This window comes from Penicillium cosmopolitanum (genome assembly GCF_028827165.1).
Source record: "Penicillium cosmopolitanum strain IBT 29677 chromosome Unknown utg000003l:1.0-3747932.0:1.0-3751027.0, whole genome shotgun sequence".
In the NCBI taxonomy this organism is placed as follows: domain Eukaryota; kingdom Fungi; phylum Ascomycota; class Eurotiomycetes; order Eurotiales; family Aspergillaceae; genus Penicillium; species Penicillium cosmopolitanum.
Window position 1 is genome coordinate 2974028 of NW_026622673.1, and position 20379 is coordinate 2994406.

Here is a 20379-nt window from a genome sequence, read left to right on the forward strand (position 1 = left end):
CAGCCGTTCCCGTCGCCTTTACGCGGGCTTTTGGGGCTATATGGCCGAGGAGTTAGTTCTTAGTTTGAAGTAGGAGTTCTGGTTTCGTGATTTTTCTTGCTTATTAGGTTCTACGTTGGAAAGGCTAATAGTATTGTTTGCTCTTCAGTGTTCTGCACAATATTTCCTTTCTAGTTTATGCTCTACCAGAATGTCATATCAACCAGATAGTTCCGATAGCTTCGATTGAACGTTTCCTCGCCTTATTAGGAGCACACTTCAGATATCCCGTTACCAGCTAAAATCTAGTCCTTATTTTCGCTATCTCTATTATATCTATTTGGAACATGTACCACATCTTGAAAAAAAAGGAAATGGTTACGCTGGAGATTTCAAAGACAGCGATGATCCATCCCATCATGAGATTTTTCATGTCTTCTCCTCACCCATCCAAACCCGAATCTTTTGCAAGGGTGTGGATTTGTAAGATTATATCTCCTTCAAAAATCCCACTTCAATCACCTTGTCCGTAGGCACCTGAAGATTAGCCATCTTATTTCGTGTATTATCCCTGATCCACAAGAACAAGTACAGCAATGTCTTCCTAACATATGAAGCTTCAGTTTTGATCTTCATCTCCTCCTTACCTATTATGTATAGAACTTTGTGTGCACACGCTTCCTCCAATCTGGCTAACTGATGATTCAATTGTTTACTACCATTTTCGCCATCGTCCGTCGCGGGGATGTTATCGGAGCGGTTCTCTGATGGGCGACCGTTGGAGCTCTCATTTGTGGCTGCCTCGATAGGCAATGACGGAGTCGGCTGTTGTTCAAGTTGTGACACCTCCGCTGTTGATAAATATCTCCGAATTTGATCAACAATGATGCTTGAAAGGTTGGGTGCAATGATCACGTCATTGTATCCATATCGAACAACAAGCCGATAGCAATTTGGGATAGAAAGACGAGAAACTGAATGTCGGCTCTCAGGGGCCACCGAAGGCATCTCAAGGGGTCGCAAGTGAAAGAATACAGTTACCTCCGGAATTGACGTAAGCTTGAGAACGAACTGGCTGAATACTATCGGGGTAGTCTCGCCAGCCTTATCAAAAAATATTCCAAGGCCGCGGCTTGAATTGATGGGAGTGTTGCCATATTGGTTACTGAGTCGCATCTGACCGTCCGATTCAGTTGTAACGAAGTGTGACGTAGGGAAGCGGTCCTCGGATTCAGCAAACCATTGCTGCTCTTTACCATATCGCCACAAAAGAAAGAGCATAGCAAGTAATGAGCTGAGCACGATAGTAAACCAGGCGCCTGAGGGGACTTTGGTGAGTGCTGAAGATAGATAGGTGCCATCCAAACATGCTATTATAAGCCACGGGAGAAAAACGAGATAGGGGCTAATTCGCCACACGAACATAGCTGCTAGAGAAACCATGCACGTGTCAAAGAACGTCACGAACATGACACAGACACCATATGCATTTCCCAGCGACGTCGTCTGCCGGGAGAGTGAGAATTTGAATATTATATGCATAGTGGGATGTCCAGTTCTGTAACTTACGTTATTATAGATTGATGCCACCAGGATCGTACCAATCATCAGCAGCCAGTTCGCGATTGGAACATAAAGTTGGCCATGGAAAGTGCGAGAAGTGTGGACGACTTTGATCTGAGGGAAGTACGAGAGTTTCATCACCTGTGCGAGCAGCTACTGGCACTATTAGATCATATCTCGCAGAATTATCCTTGACTTACTTGAAAGGTTGCCGTTATGATGGCTTGCGAGGCAACAATGGCAGCAAGAATTGCAATCACCAGGGACGGGTAGATTGTGCCGGGTGGCGCGGCATTGAAAAAAGGGTTCGAGTATGCATCAGGGTGGACACTGATATATGCTGCTTGCCCGATATATGCCAACAAAATGCATGGGAACGTGTAGCATAGCCAGCTTATCTGGATGGCCCTTCTGCTAAAAGCTCCAAGATCTGCGAACAGGGCCTCCACCCCAGTAAATGCTAGGAGAACACCGCCAAGCATTCTCCATCCCTTCTCACCACGACGGGCTAAGAAATCAAACGCAAGAGCGGGGTTGAACGCTTGAAAAACGCTTGCATCGTACCGGACGATGTTGTAGATCCCAAAAACCGCATTAAAACCGAGCCAGATAATGATGATTGGCGAGAATGCATAGGAAATCTTTGTTATTCCGAGCGGCTGAATGGAAAATAACAAAACCAGGATAGCATCAGTGACGCCAATCACGGTGCCTTTGGAGATATTAGGCTGTACGACTTTAATCCCTTGAACGGCTCCCAATACTGACTGTGCTGGGGTAAGCAGACCGTCAGAAAGAACCATGGTCACTGCCAATACCCCTATAACCTTCAATAGCCCTTTCGCAAATTTGCTAGTTTCGATACGATGTCGTACTCTTTGGCCGGCACGTTCAAGGTCGCCTGATAAGTATCGTTTCATCCGGACTAGTGAGGCCTCTCTCGGATCGCGGTGGGTGATATTCATCTAAAAGTAAGTCAGTTGCCATCCCTGATTATACGAGCCCCCAAAGGTGTACTTGCATAACGACTGAGAAGAGCGTACGTGCTGAATGTACCCCCTTCACCATCATTATCTGCGCGAAGGATAACCAGCACGTATTTCACCGTCACCATAATAAATAGGGTCCAGATAATTATCGACAGTACGCCCACGAGGTCCTGCCTTGATGGTGCCGAACTGAACGTTGATGAGTAGACATAGAGCGGACTTGTTCCGATGTCACCGTAGATGACGCCAATCGATTGATAAGACAGCCACAGAAGTACTCTGCCTTTGAAAATCTATTGAATGTGAGCTAGAATGTACCAAAATTTCCCTTTCCAGGGGTCTGCACACCTGCTTCTCTTTGAAGTCACCAGCTTGTTGCAATCTGGGGTTCTCGTCTGCTTCCTCTGGCACGGTCGATCTGCCACCAATCCGTTCAGGTAGCGTCGGTCGGGAACGAATATTGTATATGTTATCATCATTTTCGGCCACGTCGGATCGCGCGACAGACCGCGTGCGGGACATTGTAACCCCAGTAGCCGCGTTTCCGTCGTCTTGAGCCGTAGTCCGCCCCAATCCATCGCCCTGAGACACAGAATCTGCGATCCGAATTGTCGTCATATTGTCGCGAGAGGCCAACAGGAAGGGTGATGATTACACAAGGAGAAAGCCCCGATGGCTCTGGAAAATAATAGCGGAATGACGTATTATTAGTCTCCTCCATAACAGACGCACCATTTCTCGAGCTTAGCAGAATGAAGTCCTGACGTTGACAAACCGTGGTTGACAAAACTTTATAGTGACACCGTTCCTTAAATACCATTTCGGGAACTGTGAGAGGGTGAGCCAATGAACCCCCCGCACTCATCATGAACCGTCATTATAAGCGATCCCTATGATACCGAAAGCCCACGAATGAGCGTTTAAGCGGCGGGTACTGTTGTCAATGATATGCGAGGTGACCACCTGTGGCTGATCAGAACACCGTTATGGGCTTCGGTAGCGATCTAGCCCAGCGCCACAAAACCCTGGTCACAGAAAGAACGAAGTGACATGAAGCAAGTGAAAGCACACAAGCGCAATACCAGCCCCTTATTGTATGGCTCGAATGAGAGGGACCATCACCCTCCTATATTGGACAACTCATCAACACTGGCAGCCAACAATACAGACAGATCATTTGCTTTGATTAGTAGGGCGGCTTTCTGAAGCTTCGGTATATGGCATAAAGTGGTACATTGGTGTTGCAAAAGTTTAAAACAACCTGTTGACCGCCCTGATCTCTTCTTGCCAAGGGAAACAAGAAGCTACCTAAAATGGAATGGACTGGCCAATTTATTCCATTTCAGTAGCTACTAGTCTGCCGTTAGAAGGCGGTTGATAATGGTGGGCAATAAGAGGTTTCAAACTTTTGCAACGCCACTGTATCTACAAGCCCAATTTCAACCTTTCCGATAGGCTGGTTTTAGTAATAATAGCATCTACGAATATAATCGTGAGGATGCTCAGATACAGAGACCAAGATACGACGTAGCGATCAGGCAAATGTAGTAGTAGCGATTTGACGAAAACAATAGCTTGAGGAAGAAGGAAGCTGAGACGGAAGCTAGATACAAGTGTAGGCCACAACAACTCTAGGTCATTACAATAGTACAACAGTCCTGGTCCCCCAGCTCCGGGTTTCGTATGCCAAACTGTGTCTTAGAAACTCTCGCCTGCAGCTCCGAGTGCCGCTCTATAAGTACGAATCGCGACACAACAGAAAACGGTAATATAAACTCATTGAATTGAATAGAAATAAAAAATTAATGTTTCTATCAATCGAAAACCTAGGGGAGAAAAAACCAAAACCAAAACGTACAACAGCTTTTGTATGTCGGTGGTCACCTAGCGCCCACGATTTCATCCTAGGCGGCTCGCCGCTCTATCAGGCGCCTGTCCAGCAATTCATCTGGAGACCCAAAAGTGATTTGCAAAAGTCGCATTTGGGAGCCTCATCAGGAAAAAATTTAGCAGGGCGGTCAAGTGCACAAAGCGATAAGATGAAACTTTTCCCCTCTTTTCACAAGGTCATTACTTCGTCTAGCCACGTCTTTGGTTGACTCCACCATGAAGTCTATACAAAGCGATCATGTCTTAATCAATCTTGACGATAACAAGATAATAAGCCGCCAAGAATCATCACAAACAGAAACCGACTATAGAGTTGCAACCGTAGACAGCCCCATGTAACTAGTAGAGAGGAGTGGTCTCCCTACTACAATAGGAATTAGAAGGCACTGATTCTTGTTTAGAGGAACACTTCCTGTATGTGATTATATCTCTGCCCATTCTTTTCTCACGCAGGTCTTATTTTTTTGTGACTCAATTCCAGGTTCCTTATCGATGTACCTAGGCGAACCCCATACCCTATCGTGACACCAACCTGTCTACCAGCGCTTTGTACTTCCCTTCGCATTATGGCAGATCGCAATATCCCTAATATTCTTGACTTCTATGAGGTTGCCTGGACTGCTGTTCTTTCTATCGAGTGGGCCGCGGCAGATGAGATGCTTGTGGGCGAAATTACGGTACTAACTAAATATGCTACACGTCAAGCTGACGGGAGTCTCTGTACATGGAGCCGTATTTGGAAGCTCTGGATATTCGTAGGCGAGAGACCTTTATTCCCGATTCCATTGGCTCGTGAATATTGAGTAGTCTTTGCTTGAGTCTGAAAGAGATGCGAAAAGGTGGAAACTTGACAAGCTGATAGATGTACTGTCAATATTGTACTGGTGAGAGGTAATAGGAGATTTTTGCCGTGCCTGAACGGCAGATATGTAGACTCGAGCTCAAAGTACAGTTCTAGGATTTAGAAAACTCAATTCATCGAAATGTAGAATTTAGGTTCGGGGCAGGAGAAAACTACCTATTTGACCGTAATGTGAACATGTTCGGATACCGGTGGAGCTTTTCATAGAACTGCTAGCAACAAGATACAAGTCAAGGGGGAGGAAAAGTCCGTGTAGGGATCAATCGCATGGTTGTAATTGAAACGTGACCTAGTTCGTATGCACCTGAAGAGGATTTGGCATTTTCATTTCCCGGCCGTCCACTCCCGCCGTGTGCTAGGTGATGCTTTAAGTGCTCATAATATATTCTCAAGCACCATAATGGACGTACTGTGCCCAGTATAACGGCCGTTTTCGGTAGTCAACACTCGTCGAAACGGCCAAGACTGCTTTATGGAGTGCCATCGCGACAGTTCTGTCAGTGTACTCCAGAGCACCATTTCGATAAAGCTCAGTATAAAACGACCTCGCAACCTCAACACACACATTGTCATCAGATGGCCATAAAGTCCCAATGACGTGTCTGAAACCGGCAACCTGGAAACCACTCACAACATGCAGGGCCTCATCCATTAAACGTTCTGCCTTGCTCTCTGCTGTTGAACACGCAGAGAGATATGCAATCTCTCCACATGTAGAATGATTTTCGCAGAGTCTCAGAACACTAAGTACATCCTGCATTGGATTTGCAGTGGCAGTCTGCAGTATAAGGCCACTCTGAGAGGGATCAATTGGGTCTGAGATTCCGTGGCAGGCAAAATGGGCAATGTTACACCCCCGAATCCGGCGTATCACGCTTGCGGAGTCTGGTTGGTCGAGAACATCTAGTTGAATAGAATCACTCAGTGCTTCTAGAACAGCGAACTTTTCGGCCTTTACCCCAGGTAGGTTATTGGCACCTGGTGTGGTGGCCATGGTAACCATAAGTAGCTTTGAAGTGTCTTTTCTTGATGGGATAGAGATAGAAATCTGTTCTCTAGCATGTAGTAGTGCTTTTATTGAAAGTGTGTAAGAAGATAGAACGCGATTAAACGTTCTTTCAGTCGTCGGTTCATTGCAGGTTTCACATGCAGCATGAAAGGGGAAAGAGCTGGCAAGTCCGGTTCCAATCCACCAGACCCTTGGGAGATTTTCTGGGGATGGGTGAGAAAATTGGCTGATCTCACTCAAGACAGGCTTTACGCAATGATGCCAGAGCCAGGACAAAAAGCCGCAGTATGCTTTGTTCTTGAGCGCTGTTTCCCTCCGTGAAGAAGCTATCGTTAGGTTCTGATTGATCCATCCTTGTGCTTGGACTGTGCTGAATGTAGGAAGAGGAACTAATGAAATTCCAGAGGAACAGATAATGATAGCATCACTTCGTAACTCGGTAACATTTACCATGACTATGTTATCCTCATCAGCGGCATTTTGAATTTGCTCCGCAGTGGGGCCTTGTTGAAAGGAGATGTACCCTGGAAGGTGTCGTATCTCCTGTATGCATTTTTGGAGCTCCTCGATAGCTTTTGGTCGTCTTGTGGAGATAGGTTCATGCGTCTGCTTGGTTGTGGGGCTCTCAAGAGGAGTATTTACCTCAAGTTGGAGACTTTCGTATTGTGCACATAATGCGGGATGGACATCTTTAAGCTTAGCCGTGTCGCTCCGGTCATTCATAAGAAGGCTTAGAACAACACCACGTCCACTTTCTAACAATCGCAGGGCTTCAGAAAGAGGCTGCCCAATTTGAAGAGCAAGAGAGCAAGCTTGTGTTGCGATGCCAGAAAAATGAGAGGCAATATATTGTCGATCCTGAAAAGACAAAATGCTGTGGTGGGCGAGCTTTAGCAGTTCGATAGCTTCCACAGTTAGTGTATAGCCGGTAGAGTAATCCCCTTGCTTAATTAGAAGTTGAAGAGCTAAAGTTGCAGCGGTGATGCGTTCTAACGGGGGCGACGGTGCAGCCTCAAACGCTTGGTATGATACTTGGATTGCCTCCTCGAGATTTTCTATCTGCCCTGTCTGGTTATATCGATTTGCAAGCTTGAGCCCGAGGTTATATAACAGCGTCGCACGTTGAGGATGATTTTCAGGGGTGCTCTGGACTGCCTTGCGAGATAGATGGATCGCCTCTTTGAGGTTCTCTTTCTGTGATGTTTCCTCGAATCGCTTTTCAAGTATATTTGCAAGGTTATTCAACCACCGGCCATGGTCAGGGTGGTCATCAGGAGTTGCTTGAACTGCCTGTCTAGATAACTGGATAGCCTCTTCAAGGTCCTCTATCTGTCCTCTTTGTTTGAATCGAGATTCTAGTCTGCTTCCAAGATTATTTAATAGCCCTGCAAGAGTGAGATGACCATGAATAGCGGTCTTGCGAAACATGCGGATCGCCCTGCGATATAACTGGATAGCCTCTTCAAGGTCATCCACCTGAGCTGTTCGATCGTAACGAAGTCCAAGCTGGTTTCCAAGGCCATTTAAGATTATCACAAGGTTGACATGGTCTTCAGAGATAATCTCGACAGCCTGACGAGACAGTAGAATCGCCTCTTCAAGGTCGTCTAGCTGTCCCTTTTGTATATAGCGACTTTCTAGGCTGTTTCCAAGGCCATTGAATAACACCGCAAGATTTTGATAGTCATTGGTTGTGGTCTTGGTGATCTCAATTGCCTGACGGTAGAGTAGAATCGCCTCTTCTAGGTCTTCTAACCGTCCTACCCGTTTGTATCGACATCCGAGCTGGTGACTAAGGCTGTTCAAGAATTTCGCCAGAATAAGGTCTCTATGAAGTGTGGCGCTCACAGCCTGGCGAGACACCTGAATGGCCTCCTCAATGTCATCCATCCGTCCTGCTCGTTCATATCGACTAGTGAGCTTAGTCCCGAGGTTATGTAAGAGCTCTGGAAGCCGAGGATGATCATAAGTGGTTTGAATCACTTGGCGAGATAGCTGAATCGCTTCTTCAAGGTCTTCTGCCTGTCCTCTTTGTTCATATCGGTGTTCGAGCTTATTCCCAAGGCTATATAATAGCCATTCTGTCCCGGGGTGATCGGTAGGCGTGGCCTGAATCACCTGACGAGACACTCGAATCGCCTCTTCAAGGTCTTCTATCTGTCCTGTCTGATCATATCGAATTTCAAGCATGCTTTTAAGCCCACTTAAGAGCCATTTGAGATTAAGGTAGTTGCCAGAGGGGGTATTGGTCGCCTGCTGATAGACCTGGATTGCCTCTCCAAGGTCTTCTGCCTGTCCTCTCTGTTCATATAGGCGTCTGAGCTTATCCCCCAGGCTATTCAATAGCCATTTCATCTCGGGGTGGTTGTTAGGCGCGACCTGAATGGCCTGGCGAGACATTTGAATGGCCTCTTCAAGATCGTTCACCTGTCCTATTCGCTCATATCGACGTTCGAGATCGTTTCCGAGATTGTTTAACCACCCTATAAGTTGGGGGTCGTCTTTGGGAGTGGCTTGTACTGCTCGACGAGACACCTGTATCGCTTCTTCTAAGTCGGCCATCTGTATCTGTTCGTCCGTGTTGTCTTTGGAGCTTGGCTCGGAGATGGGTGCTCTCTGGAGTGTGGAATTATCGAGATTTATGTTTTGAGAAAAGGCTTGGAACTTGGAATGACTCTATTACAGCATAAATTTATCAGCCGCATAAAAATTCTGGCCTGAAGATGCAAAATTAGGATGATCATCGAGACCAGGTCGCTTCTCTAAGGTCGTTGGTACTTTTGTCGGCTTACTGGGTGCTCCCTGCGGTAGATTTAATCACATAAGCAGCTATCCCTCTACTATCCCTCTAGGCTTCCAATCAAAAGACACCACGTTATTTTACCCCTCTCAAATTATCTCTGCGCATATGAAACCAGTCAATGCGATAGACGGCAAATTTCCCATCGTCTGTCATCAGGATGTCCATTTAGCGTATGATTAACACCTATAAGTCTATTCGCAACTAATGACTTGGGAGAAAACTTATCATTATCATTGTCTTCATGATTTCTTGAGAGTAAATGTGTTACAGTATCTAATATTAATCCGCCCTAATTACCGAAGCTGAGAAAGTACCCGAGATCAGCCGCAAGGCCCATAGCGCGTTCGGTCCCTTGTAGACTAAACCCGATTCTGCCTTGTCGTAGCTATCTCCTCACATTCCATCTTGTGCCACGTAATTGCTTTCATCCTGTCCACTCCCCTCTCAGTATTTGATTTCCTTCAGAATGCGTGAGAGCGTTCTTCTCTCGGACTTCTTTCTACCACCATCCGCTATTAAGCTAGGACGTTTCGTCACCAATATCGATGAGCCTCAGCGAGATTACTACGATCCGAGACCAGGTCAATATTTCAACACTATCGAGAAAGTTGCAACCCAGTACGACGGCGTTGACTCTCTAAGAGCTCAACGTAATTTTGGCTCTGACCTTACCACGTTCTTCTCCTCCTCTGTGTCAAAGCGTACAAATGCTTCGATTCATATTACCACCAAGCAAATAAAGACATATTACTTGGACAACAATAACCAGTGGTTCCGGGATGCCGTGAAGTCGCAAGATGTCCAGAAGTGGATGGATCGTACTAGTGATGAGGGAGAGAACATATATCTTGTGGTTGGCTACCACACCGCATTGGATGCTAGAATCACCGAGCAATCACGGGAACAGAAGACTTTAGATGGAAAATTGGCTATCCCACTTTCGACTGCATTGGCAGTATCAGGAGTTGTTATGCCAATTGTTGGACCAGCCGATCCTGGACTAGCTGGCTCGAAGGGTTTCACAGAAGACTTGCAACGTCAATTTGTGGCTCAAGGCGAGCAAATCATCGCGGTCCAATATCGCAAGGTTTGTTTTCGATTTTTCTGCAGCAAACACGCTGACACAGCAACGCTATCTAAAGAGGCGAGATGGGAGAGATACGACCGCCCTCGGTACCTTCAGAGTGACATAGAAGACATGGTGGAGGTTACACTGGATGATGAACTGTCGCTGGAAAGTGACCATGACATGCACATAGCCGGATCGGAGGAAATTATCTTTTCGAACATTGGTGTTGACTCAGGATAGGGTTCACGGTCTTCTGATAATTTTTTTTTCAAATGCTATAGATTTTTTCCCAGCGTATGCAGTACGAATGGCAGTGGAGTATAAAAGGCTCCAACTTACCACGATATTGGGGACTTGCATCGTATTTGATTTCAAAACTCGTGACGTGCTTGGTTTCTCGGAATTCATTAACCGGAGACGCGAACATAAAAAGATTATTTTATTTTTTCGTATTTTCGTATTTTCGTATCATGTAATGCAGAAGAATTCAGTCGTTTATTTGCTCCCCCCCCCTCTTAACCCAAGTCTCTTAACAAGAAACGGTTCTCGACCATTATCTCCCAGGCAAAAAACCGACTATTAGCCAGACATACATCGAGGAAGCCAAATAGCAATCTATTTAAATGATACTATGCTGTGTCCAGGATCACAATGCTAGATGTAATCAACAATGAATTAGATATTCTCGTCGAAGTTAGGAAGCTCTTCGCAGCAATTGTAAGTGATTACGAAGTTCTGAATATTGGTGACGGAATACGTGATCAGTGGTGGATCAACATCTTAGGCCCACGATTGAAGGTCACCCTATGCATCCCTCCCGCAGTAGTTAGTCGCTGGTACAGAGTCTGTATTGCAGGACACTGGTTCAAGGGTTGTCAATTCTCAGCTTGTCGTATTAGGTTCTGTGCCTATTTCGCCGTAAGGATTTGAACTGCGTCGCTCAAGAGAACGTTCCCGATAACGGATCAGACAGTGGTGATGGCCACAAAGTATCGCATCATCAGCAAACCAGGTTATTTGAAGAACCCAAGAGAGCATTAATGTACGTGAAGGGTGAGGCGGTGTTACATGGCAGGAGGCACGAAGCGTGGCAGGTTTAGCCGAGTGGCCACGCCTTCCATGGGGGTTCAGGGGTGTTCGGGTGAAGGGCTGAAGGGCTGAAGGGACTGAAGTGGTAGGGCGGCAAGGGCACTAAACGAACCCAACGAAGAGAAACCAAAAATTATACAAAAAAGCCAAAACATACAACAGATATTGTACGTTGATGGTCACCTAGCGCCCACGAGTGTTCGACCTAGGTGGCTCGCCGCCCTAGCGGGCGCGCCTTCAGCCACTCAGGTGAAGGGCCGGAACTGACATGCAAAAGTCGCATTTGTAGATTCCTGCAGTGAAAGATTCAACGAGGAGCTAGAGCGCAGATGAGCGATAAAATGAAAGGCCTTCGCACTTGTTCACCGAGTCATCTTCAATTAGCTGCTGCTTTTGACCCCTCACTCGGTCGCTTCTTCACTGATCTCCACCATGGGGAACAAAAAAAGCGATTATCTCTTGATCGATCTTGACAACATTAACAACAGGGTAATAGCCTGTGCAGTACTACCGCGAACAGAAAGGGACTATAAGGAGGCATTGAATCTATCTGATAGGTGAGACAATTCCGATAAAGGTGTTCGATTGTATGAACTACATTACCTTTCCCGAAGCGTTTCTCGAAGTTCAATCTAATTTTACATCGTTTCTCTTGCTATTTTTCCTGCGTCTTCGTCGAACACGCCGCCTGCTTCCCGGCAGTGAAAGATTGTCGCCAACATCAGGTTTATGTTCGCTAACCGGCGAGTCTAACTCAGAGTCGGAGCTTTCATCGCTCTCTGAAATGTGTTGTGGGAGACAGCCCAGAACACGTGGCTCTTCCTGTCTAGGCATCTCACGCAATCCAGCCCAGCTCATAAAAATGTCTATGCTGGACGGAGTAGGGGGTTCCCAGTTTCCAATGCCATCAAGGAACCTCTCCTGTTCAGGCGGAAGGTTGAGCCACACTAACTCTTTATTCCCGTATGTTTTCCCTTCCACAATAAAGTCACCGACTTTCTCCGGGAATTTCAGAAACTCTGGAAGTACTGTGGGCTGATGGACAGGTATGATGACATGAAACTTCACAGATCGAAGCTTTTCGCCATTTCTTCTGGCTTCTCTTTCCTCTCGGGTTAATTCAGCTCTCGTGGCTAACAGGAAGATAAAGAGTGCATCGAGTTGATTTGTATATCCAACAAAACGGGGATCGAGGGGCCGTTCCCTTATAGATTTGCAAAATCTAGGCGTCCAAAAAGTGTCAGGGTGGTAGACAAAAAACCAATGACTTTTTCCGTCATCGAACTGCTTGTCGAGGCCTTCCCTGATAAAATCATAAATGTACTTTGGAACAACCTCCATCGCATTCAGTGTTGTTAAAACCCTTAATTCCTCGCTGATACCTTTGATGCGGTCCCCGATGAGGTTCATAGCTTCAATTCCTTGGTATACAGCCACGATAGCAATGCCAATGCCAGCTGTGGAAGCAATCATGCTGAACTTGGTGGCAAAAACAATGTTGTCGCAAACCGAATTCCCCATTATCTCCATTTTAGGGACATAACGGTTGATTGAGTCGGCCGTAAGACTAGCCTTCTGAGCAATGCCCATAAGTGTCTTGACAACTCTTGTGTCTAAGGCATACTCAGTGGCCCCGGACATCATACCGCTTTTCATTCTAGCAAAAAGCCCCTTATTCTTGGCCATGATTGAGACAGGTAATCGAGAGCACGGAATCAAATATATTTTTATTGAATGTAGCCCCGAATTCAGGTCAAAGACCAGTACAAGAATAGAGATGAAAAGCCCGGATGGGAATCTTGCGAGGCTTTTCAAACTGTTCTTTTAAGGAACACAAAAAAGAACTCTCGATTCGATTTCTGTTTTTTAGTGCGAGAAAGCTGCGAGGGAGAGAACTAACAGCATGACAATCCTTGAGGTATTAGTTCCCTTAAATATTTGTCAATCAGCACCATGTTGGAGGTAATTGGAGACAGTTCGCCAAGACATTCGGTCCCCCGCCGTACCCGATTCGCCCTGCATGGCTATAGGTAGATATGCATGGAACTTTAGCGTGGACCAATCAAGATTACATTTGAATTTTTAACAGAGCTGAGGCGTCGCCTCATAATTGATTGGACCTCGTGAAGCCTGGTTAATCCCATGACCTACCCAAAAGCGCTCACCGGTGCCTGTTACTGCTTGCCTGGACTTAGTGATAGGTGGGTGGTCGTCACGCACAGATAGGAAAACCACGTCAGTATGTGAAAATGAACAGTACCGACCTGGATGCCTCTATTATGAGCTTCTCTTAAGTTCCTAGCTTTTCTTGTCCCTTTTGAGCTTTTGAGATTTCACAAAAGGGGTCCAATTACTTGGAACTAGTCCAAGCTGGCTGTGGATTCATCTTCTCTCAAAACACCAAGTCCCAATTCCGCCCAGTCTCTCAGGTATGGTGGTGTATGCTCAATAAACATGCGGATTAAATGAGTAACGGAATGGAGATATGATCATGGTCCTAACATGTCTATGCCACAGGAAACCGGCTCCTTTCAAAGCACGACCCCAGAAGAAAGTTTTGAGATGTCAAACACACTTGTGCGGACCCATTTCCCACATTCAAACATAAGCAGCACGTCATCCTGTGATCCTCTGGAAACAAGGGACAGATTTTGCCCTTTCATTCCTTCGGCAGAACAATGGGGATCACTCAAGGAAGCTATACGTCGTATATACATTCACAATAATAGAAATAAGAATGATATGAGGAGTATCATGAGGCTAGTTTATCACTTTGAGCCAACGTCAGTCACGCTCTCTACATGGAGCACACGATGGCTAACATTCAAACTTGAAAAGACTGAAAGGCTACAACTCCAAATTACATCGTTGGAAACTTTTCAAGAATTCGAAAGATTCCCAAGATAAGTCAGAAGAATCGAGCAAAAGTACGCCACAGCGTCAAAGACACGACGTGAAAGCAGCAGAGAGAGTCTTCTATGCTCTCATCGATCACTCGATCCCAAATAACCCCGCGTCAGTGCGCAATCCGGAAATCTTTCAACGACAAGAATCGGTATTGTTCTCGGTGTATGATTATATCCTTGAAGCTTTCAATAAGGGTGGATACAAACCTAGCCTTCTTCATGATACAGAGGACACATCCTTTAGAACTTGGCAAAATCTCAGTGACAAGGCGTATGAAATGAGTGTTGCACTGAGAAAATCATCCATAGATGAGGCGGCTGAAGCTTTCGATTGGATTCTTCGCAATCTTGAGCCAATGGCAAAGTCCAACCATCCATCCATGATGATCAAGTTCTGGCGAGTCTGTTACTATCTTAAAGAAGTCGGAGGAATGATAAATAACTACGGTCATCTATACAACTTCATAGGATGGCTTCATGCACTTGCCGAAGCCGAACGTCCATCCAATACGTCAATAGTTCGACTTCTAGGGGCTCTGAAATGTATGGACGGAGACGCGCTATGGTATACATTGCGAATAGGCTACTTGAGATCAATTCATTGTTTTCAAACGGTCTTGAAATCGAGAAATGATCCGAGTGTCTTGTCAATGTGGGCAAATTACTCTAAACATTGGTGTGAAAGACCCGAGAAGTGTGATGCTATAATCGTCGAGTTTCAAAAAGCTCTTGCAGAGGCAGAATCACAGATACCGCCGAATGTCGAGCGTGAAATATTTGTACTGCACGGTTTTGCCTATTTCACATTTTATATCACTCAAGACCACTTCCTCAGCATGCCCCTATTGACAAGACTGCTGAATAAGACCACTCGATTCATACAGGAAAAAGAAGTGCTGACATGGCAATTCGAGACACAAGCTTTCTGCTTCGCTTCTAAGTCGATTGCGATACTGTTGAAAACAGACGCATCGGAATTGGCAGCAACGTACATGATGCGAGCAGTAGCAATGATGAGAAACGGTGACAGGGAATGTCGGGCTCGTGCCTGGGTATTGAATGATGAACTGATTAATTGGAACGCCGAAATGAATCCTATATAGAATGTTGGAGTCAAATCCCAACAGGAAGAGATGATGTGTTTCTACCCGAGTGTGTGCTATGAGCTGTATGGGATTTATATCTAATAGCTATCTAGGTGGTAATTGCGATTTTGTAAGTAAACACCTTCTCTGGTGCTCTTTTCTGTTATCTCGAGGCCACTATCTGTATTTTTTAGGAATATAATATGAGTTGAACCCCGGGTATCCTTGATAGCAAACACTGTTATTTTTGTCAGATGCTCTATGAATTGCGCGAGACTCTATATGGTACTCGCTACCACATATTATTATTTTTCAGTGTCGGCAAACCAGTGAGTACAACACATCTCCAAAAGAGAGCGAAAATGATTAAAACAGGGCCGCAGTGGTGGTGTTGGGAAGGGTGTAACGAACTGGTGTTGTTACCATTTGTGGATGCCTTGCGCCTGCGGCATCCACTTAGGCATCCACTGCCTACATGTACTTAGTTCCATCTCAGCTTCCTCCTTCTTCTTCTTCTTCTCCTCAAGCTATTATTTTCTTTCATTGCTTCGTATACTACGCTGTACGTTGATCTGTGAGCATCTGAGCATCCTCACAAAGGGCTAAGCTGACTGAAGGGTATTTTTGCCAACGAATCAAAAAATAGATAAATAAAGAAAAAATGGATGGACACGGACATACAACAGCAGGGATTCGCATGTGGTCACCCACCATACTACTAACCTGCCGGCGTGTGGCTTAAGTACGGCTGAGCGGACGGGAAGCCCTGTTCTCCACACCCTATGGTCGTATGTACCAGAAATCCCCTAATAGGGGGATAAATAGTACATTTGATCGATAATAAGCTATATTTACTGCCAAACTGATGGATGTGGAAGACAGTGTAAGAGAAGATGATCCATTCAGATGTCCCTCATGGGGAATATCTCCCACCTGGGAAAGATTCATCTATCCCATAAAAACAAAGCTTAGGATTAACAACTATGCTTCTACTTAGTATCTTTATTCATGTTCAATTTTCACGCACATGATTTGAAATCCTCGTTATATTCATGATACTTCTTGCTTAAAGACACTGTGAATAGTACGCATTTTGTACCTGGCAGGTATACGGGCTGGCACATGCCGTGGCCCCCGTCCAGCCAACGCCACCACACTGCGCCCAGTGAGAAACCGTTGCAGTAGCAGTAGATCCTGTGCTAGTGGTGGACTTGGTGGTGGATTTAGTGGTGGTGGTTGCAGTAGTGGTCGACGACGACGTAGAGCGTGTGGTAGTGGTAGAAGTGGTTGTAGAGCCGCCCGAACTGCCTGAGTTGGAGGGAAAGTAGGCAGACAAGAGGTTAAGGTAGTATGTATAAGCAGTTCCCGAGGGCGGCTCCATGGAGAAGATATAGGTACTCCACCATGGCCCTGCGGCCCACCATGATGCCCCTAGCCAGACGTCACTGTTCTCTTGCATGTAGCTCAGCATTCCGGTCACGGCACTCTGACAGACTGAGTTGGCACCACCGGCAAATTCGCCCAAGAATCCAAGTTTTCCATTGCTTTGCAGCCATTCTGTCGCCGACTGAACACGCTCCTGGCCAATTGTCGTGCTGACGCATGTGTCAGATGTGCCAGAACCGTCCGAGTCGAGATACTGGTGCATCTCGTAGACGATTTTGTTCTGGGGGTCCGTCAAGTTGACCAGGTTGCTATTAACTGATGTCCACGTCCAGGCACCACTCCACGAATTTCCTTCCACGAAAATATACTGCGAGGTGGCTCCGGCAGCACGGATGGCGTTAATGGCTGCCTGATTGAGATTCAGAACTACTGTTTGATCCTCCGTGTTGAATTCGTTGTCTGAAGATATTAGTAAGAGGAAGAAAACAAGTCCAATTGTGAAGGCTTACTCGTGTCAAAGATGACCTTGTCATTCGATGCAAACTCCGTTGCCACTGTAGTCCAAAACGCAGCAAAGTCACTCGTTGAGGTGATAATGTTGCCATAGCTAGTTCACCAGTAAGTAAAGGTTCAGGTAGAGAAGCGATGAATGCCAACTGACTATCGCCCGTAATTGTGTGGGTCAACAATAGCATACGCGCCGGTAGAGGTGATAAACTCCACCGTCTGGAAATAGATAAGTATAGATTGCATTGTAGAGAAGGACAACTTACACTCTTCAGGCCTTGCAGGTAAATCTCATTCGGAGTTGAGGTCAACGTATTGGGAACCAATCTCTCCATCAAGAATGGCACCCGAAAAATATTCATACCCGCATTGCGTAGGGTTTGAATAGCCGAAGTGTCCGGCCAAGTGTAGTCAGTTCCCAATACACCCGGAATATTCTGATTGCCAAACTCCGCGCAAGACTCGCTCGCGCCAAACCCTACGGAAAATGATCAGCTTTGCCTCGGTCTTGGTAGGTCCTATACATACAAACAAAGGACGATGCTCGCTTGGAGTTGCCTTGGGGCACTGCCAGAGCCAGGGCAGCGCTTGCTAAGAGGAACAGAGTGTATCTCATGCTTTTGAATGTCGAATTTTGATGTCTGGTAGCTCGGAAGTTATTGAACTCCATGAAGAGATTGTCCCAAGGCAATTTATATGCAGTGAAGAACCCATAATTCCGGGGCTATCGGCAATGGCCTTTTCCTCCGCGGTAATGCAGCCGCATCGCTCCTTTCCCCCAGGGGAAAGGCCTTCAACATCCGCGGTACTGCAGAGGATCTTATCCAGAACAAGGTTTCTGGATCGCCCACCTGGTCTGGTTAACTCATCGTGAAGAAGCCTCCGGGAATTAAGACCCCGTACTAAGACAGAATAGGCCGTGCAGATTGGCAATGGCTAGATTCGACACGGCATTGAGCACGGCATAGGAAGATCTGTCTAACGCTTGACATCGGAGATGAGTAGGCAAGTTAGGTCTTTCGAGCGGATTAGAAAAGAAGTTCAGATGTTGACGACGGGTAATATGGAGAGATTTCCGGACCAAAACAGGCAATCTGGCTTCAGTGGAAAGCTTATCATCGAGCTTGTCGAGAATCCCATTATTTAGTTTGTTGCAAGATGAGCGGGGCGCCAGTGTCACATCACTCCCCCCTATTCATGCGGGGAAGCCAGGTCAAAGCCAGGAGCGATCAGCATCTTGATCCGGCAAAATACCGGAACTTGTACGGTCTCGAAGGATTTGATTGTAGACCTCGGTAGATCTTTGATTATAAAAGAACTTGGGGGAGTTGAGTATTACCGCAGTTATGTTCGTCACATTTCTGCAAGATGCAGGGGAGCAACGCCAGGCGGAGGGCGCTCCGACTAGGCAAGCCCTAGTGCCTTTCCAATTTGTTTGTTTCCTGGGCATTCCAAGCACCCCGACCTAGAACGCAACCTGATTGAAAGTTGAAACGAAGAAACGGTGTTCATAGGGTTGCTTTCGGTATCGTCAGGCTGATTGCCGAATTCTGATTTGTCAGTCCAAAACAAGAGAGCAAGCACACCAAACGAACAAGCAAACACCCATTTATCGGTCTTTATCCTGTTCCTGCTCTCTAGCAGGACACGATCTCACCGGCGGCGTACTACCAAGACCTGATTTTCCTCGCCTTCTCTGGCCAGGACGGAGTGACGGTAGAAATTCCATGCACAGCTACCAGGTCCGGATTTCGAGGAATGAAAAGAAGATCCGAGTGCGAACCACGCCCGCGCATTGGAGCTGAAGGCAAGCGACAAGGAAATTATCCCAATAGACAGAAAAAAAAAATACAAAGAGGCAAAAACAACAAAAACATACAACAGCAGGGATTCGCATGTGGTCACCCACCATACTACTAACCTGCCGGCGTGTGGCTTAAGTACGGCTGAGCGGACGGGAAGCCCTGTTCTCCACACCCTATGGTCGTATGTATCAGATTGGCCACAATAAAGGCACATATAGTACATTTTATCAAGAATAGACTATATTTACTGCTGAACACCAAGATAACGAGGGCAATAATCAGGCTTTGAATTACATCATAGAACATTTGGGATAAAGATTTGCAATCTATTGTGTAGAAGACATGGTGGAACCGAAGGTCTTTTCTGTGGCGCGTCCTGTCTTGAGTAAATTCTCATCAAAATGCTAAAATGGCTCTGTCCTTCATTCATGCTTTCCAAATAATGTCAAGTTGATTCCATCCGCGCAAGGCATAAACAATGGTAAGGACCTAGCTCGTTACAAAGCACAGGGAAAGAAAGAACGAGAGCAAGCGGGCACGCAAGACAGGAATATTCAGATAGATTCCCAGGCAGAAGTCAAGATGACAAGGCAACAGATACGAGCTCTGTTAGACCCTCGTTCTCCTCTTTCTATAGCCGATACTTCATCATATCTCCATCTGAAACCCGTGTAATAATCGACCACTGGTTGAACGCTCTCTCGATCTCGCGCAGGGTCTCGGCGTCGAGCGAAGAAGCGAGGTCACCCACCATTCGTTGAATCCAATGTGTGAGACGAACACAGTAAATGATCCGGAAAGAGTGAATTCGGGCATCGGTAGGTATCCTTTCCAATTCGGACTTGTAGGGGCGTGATAATCGCTTCATGTGTTCAGCGTCGAAGGGGGAATTAGTATCGTCCACGCCATGACCCATCCGCTGTGTCATACGGTAACAGGTAATGACCCGGGGGGCGTTTAATAGGACACTTGGTGGTAAGTTGCGCATCTCCGATTCGTATGTTTTCAACGTTTCCTTGATCGGTTCGGCGGACATGCTCGATGGAGGAGCATTGGTGGGAGGTTCTGATATAATTAGCGCCTTTTTCACGTGCGTTCCACCTGGGAATTCCGAGCCCTCGCCTGAGATATCTGGTTTTCCCCCTTCTTGCTTGCAGCAAGCTGTGATGGTAGAGCGACTTACCTGCCATGTTAACTGTAGTAGTACCGAGGATAGAACAAATTTCGTTCCTGGTGTACGTGTTGATGGGAAGGTCGGGCGGTATGACACGGGTGGAAATGGAAGGAAAAGAGACAAACAAACAAAAAGGTACGGGCAGTTGTTGACCAGTTGCGGGTGAATGTCTGAAGGAAGGTGCCTGGGCAGGTGGCCTTGAGAACCGCATCCAGGGCAGGATAAATAACCTTAAGCTTGGAAGCGTTTGCTACTAGTATTTG

General features: G+C 46.3%; 6 protein-coding genes across 6 annotated transcripts; 1 reads left to right on the top strand and 5 right to left on the bottom strand.

Moving 5' to 3' along the window:
* Positions 1-468: 468 nt before the first annotated feature.
* N7509_001142 (uncharacterized protein) lies at positions 469-3149 on the bottom strand (the record flags this gene model as incomplete). Its single annotated transcript, XM_056625779.1, has 5 exons — positions 469-1485; positions 1549-1695; positions 1743-2507; positions 2690-2824; positions 2880-3149. The coding sequence occupies 5 exons, from the start codon at positions 3147-3149 to the stop codon at positions 469-471; spliced, it is 2334 nt and encodes a 777-aa protein (XP_056494361.1).
* Positions 3150-5671: 2522 nt separating this feature from the next.
* Positions 5672-8854, bottom strand: N7509_001143 (uncharacterized protein; the record flags this gene model as incomplete). Its single annotated transcript, XM_056625780.1, has 1 exon — positions 5672-8854. The coding sequence occupies one exon, from the start codon at positions 8852-8854 to the stop codon at positions 5672-5674; it is 3183 nt and encodes a 1060-aa protein (XP_056494362.1).
* Positions 8855-9561: 707 nt separating this feature from the next.
* On the top strand, positions 9562-10404 carry N7509_001144 (uncharacterized protein; the record flags this gene model as incomplete). Its single annotated transcript, XM_056625781.1, has 1 exon — positions 9562-10404. The coding sequence occupies one exon, from the start codon at positions 9562-9564 to the stop codon at positions 10402-10404; it is 843 nt and encodes a 280-aa protein (XP_056494363.1).
* A 1476-nt stretch (positions 10405-11880) lies between these two features.
* On the bottom strand, positions 11881-12939 carry N7509_001145 (uncharacterized protein; the record flags this gene model as incomplete). Its single annotated transcript, XM_056625782.1, has 1 exon — positions 11881-12939. The coding sequence occupies one exon, from the start codon at positions 12937-12939 to the stop codon at positions 11881-11883; it is 1059 nt and encodes a 352-aa protein (XP_056494364.1).
* Positions 12940-16310: 3371 nt separating this feature from the next.
* Positions 16311-17753, bottom strand: egl2 (putative endoglucanase; the record flags this gene model as incomplete). The annotated part of the gene is made up of 5 exons (XM_056625783.1): positions 16311-17089; positions 17140-17237; positions 17292-17356; positions 17404-17615; positions 17666-17753. The coding sequence occupies 5 exons, from the start codon at positions 17751-17753 to the stop codon at positions 16311-16313; spliced, it is 1242 nt and encodes a 413-aa protein (XP_056494365.1).
* A 1820-nt stretch (positions 17754-19573) lies between these two features.
* Positions 19574-20132, bottom strand: N7509_001147 (uncharacterized protein; the record flags this gene model as incomplete). The annotated part of the gene is made up of 2 exons (XM_056625784.1): positions 19574-20103; positions 20126-20132. 2 exons carry the CDS (start codon positions 20130-20132, stop codon positions 19574-19576), a joined length of 537 nt encoding a protein of 178 aa, XP_056494366.1.
* Positions 20133-20379: the final 247 nt, after the last annotated feature.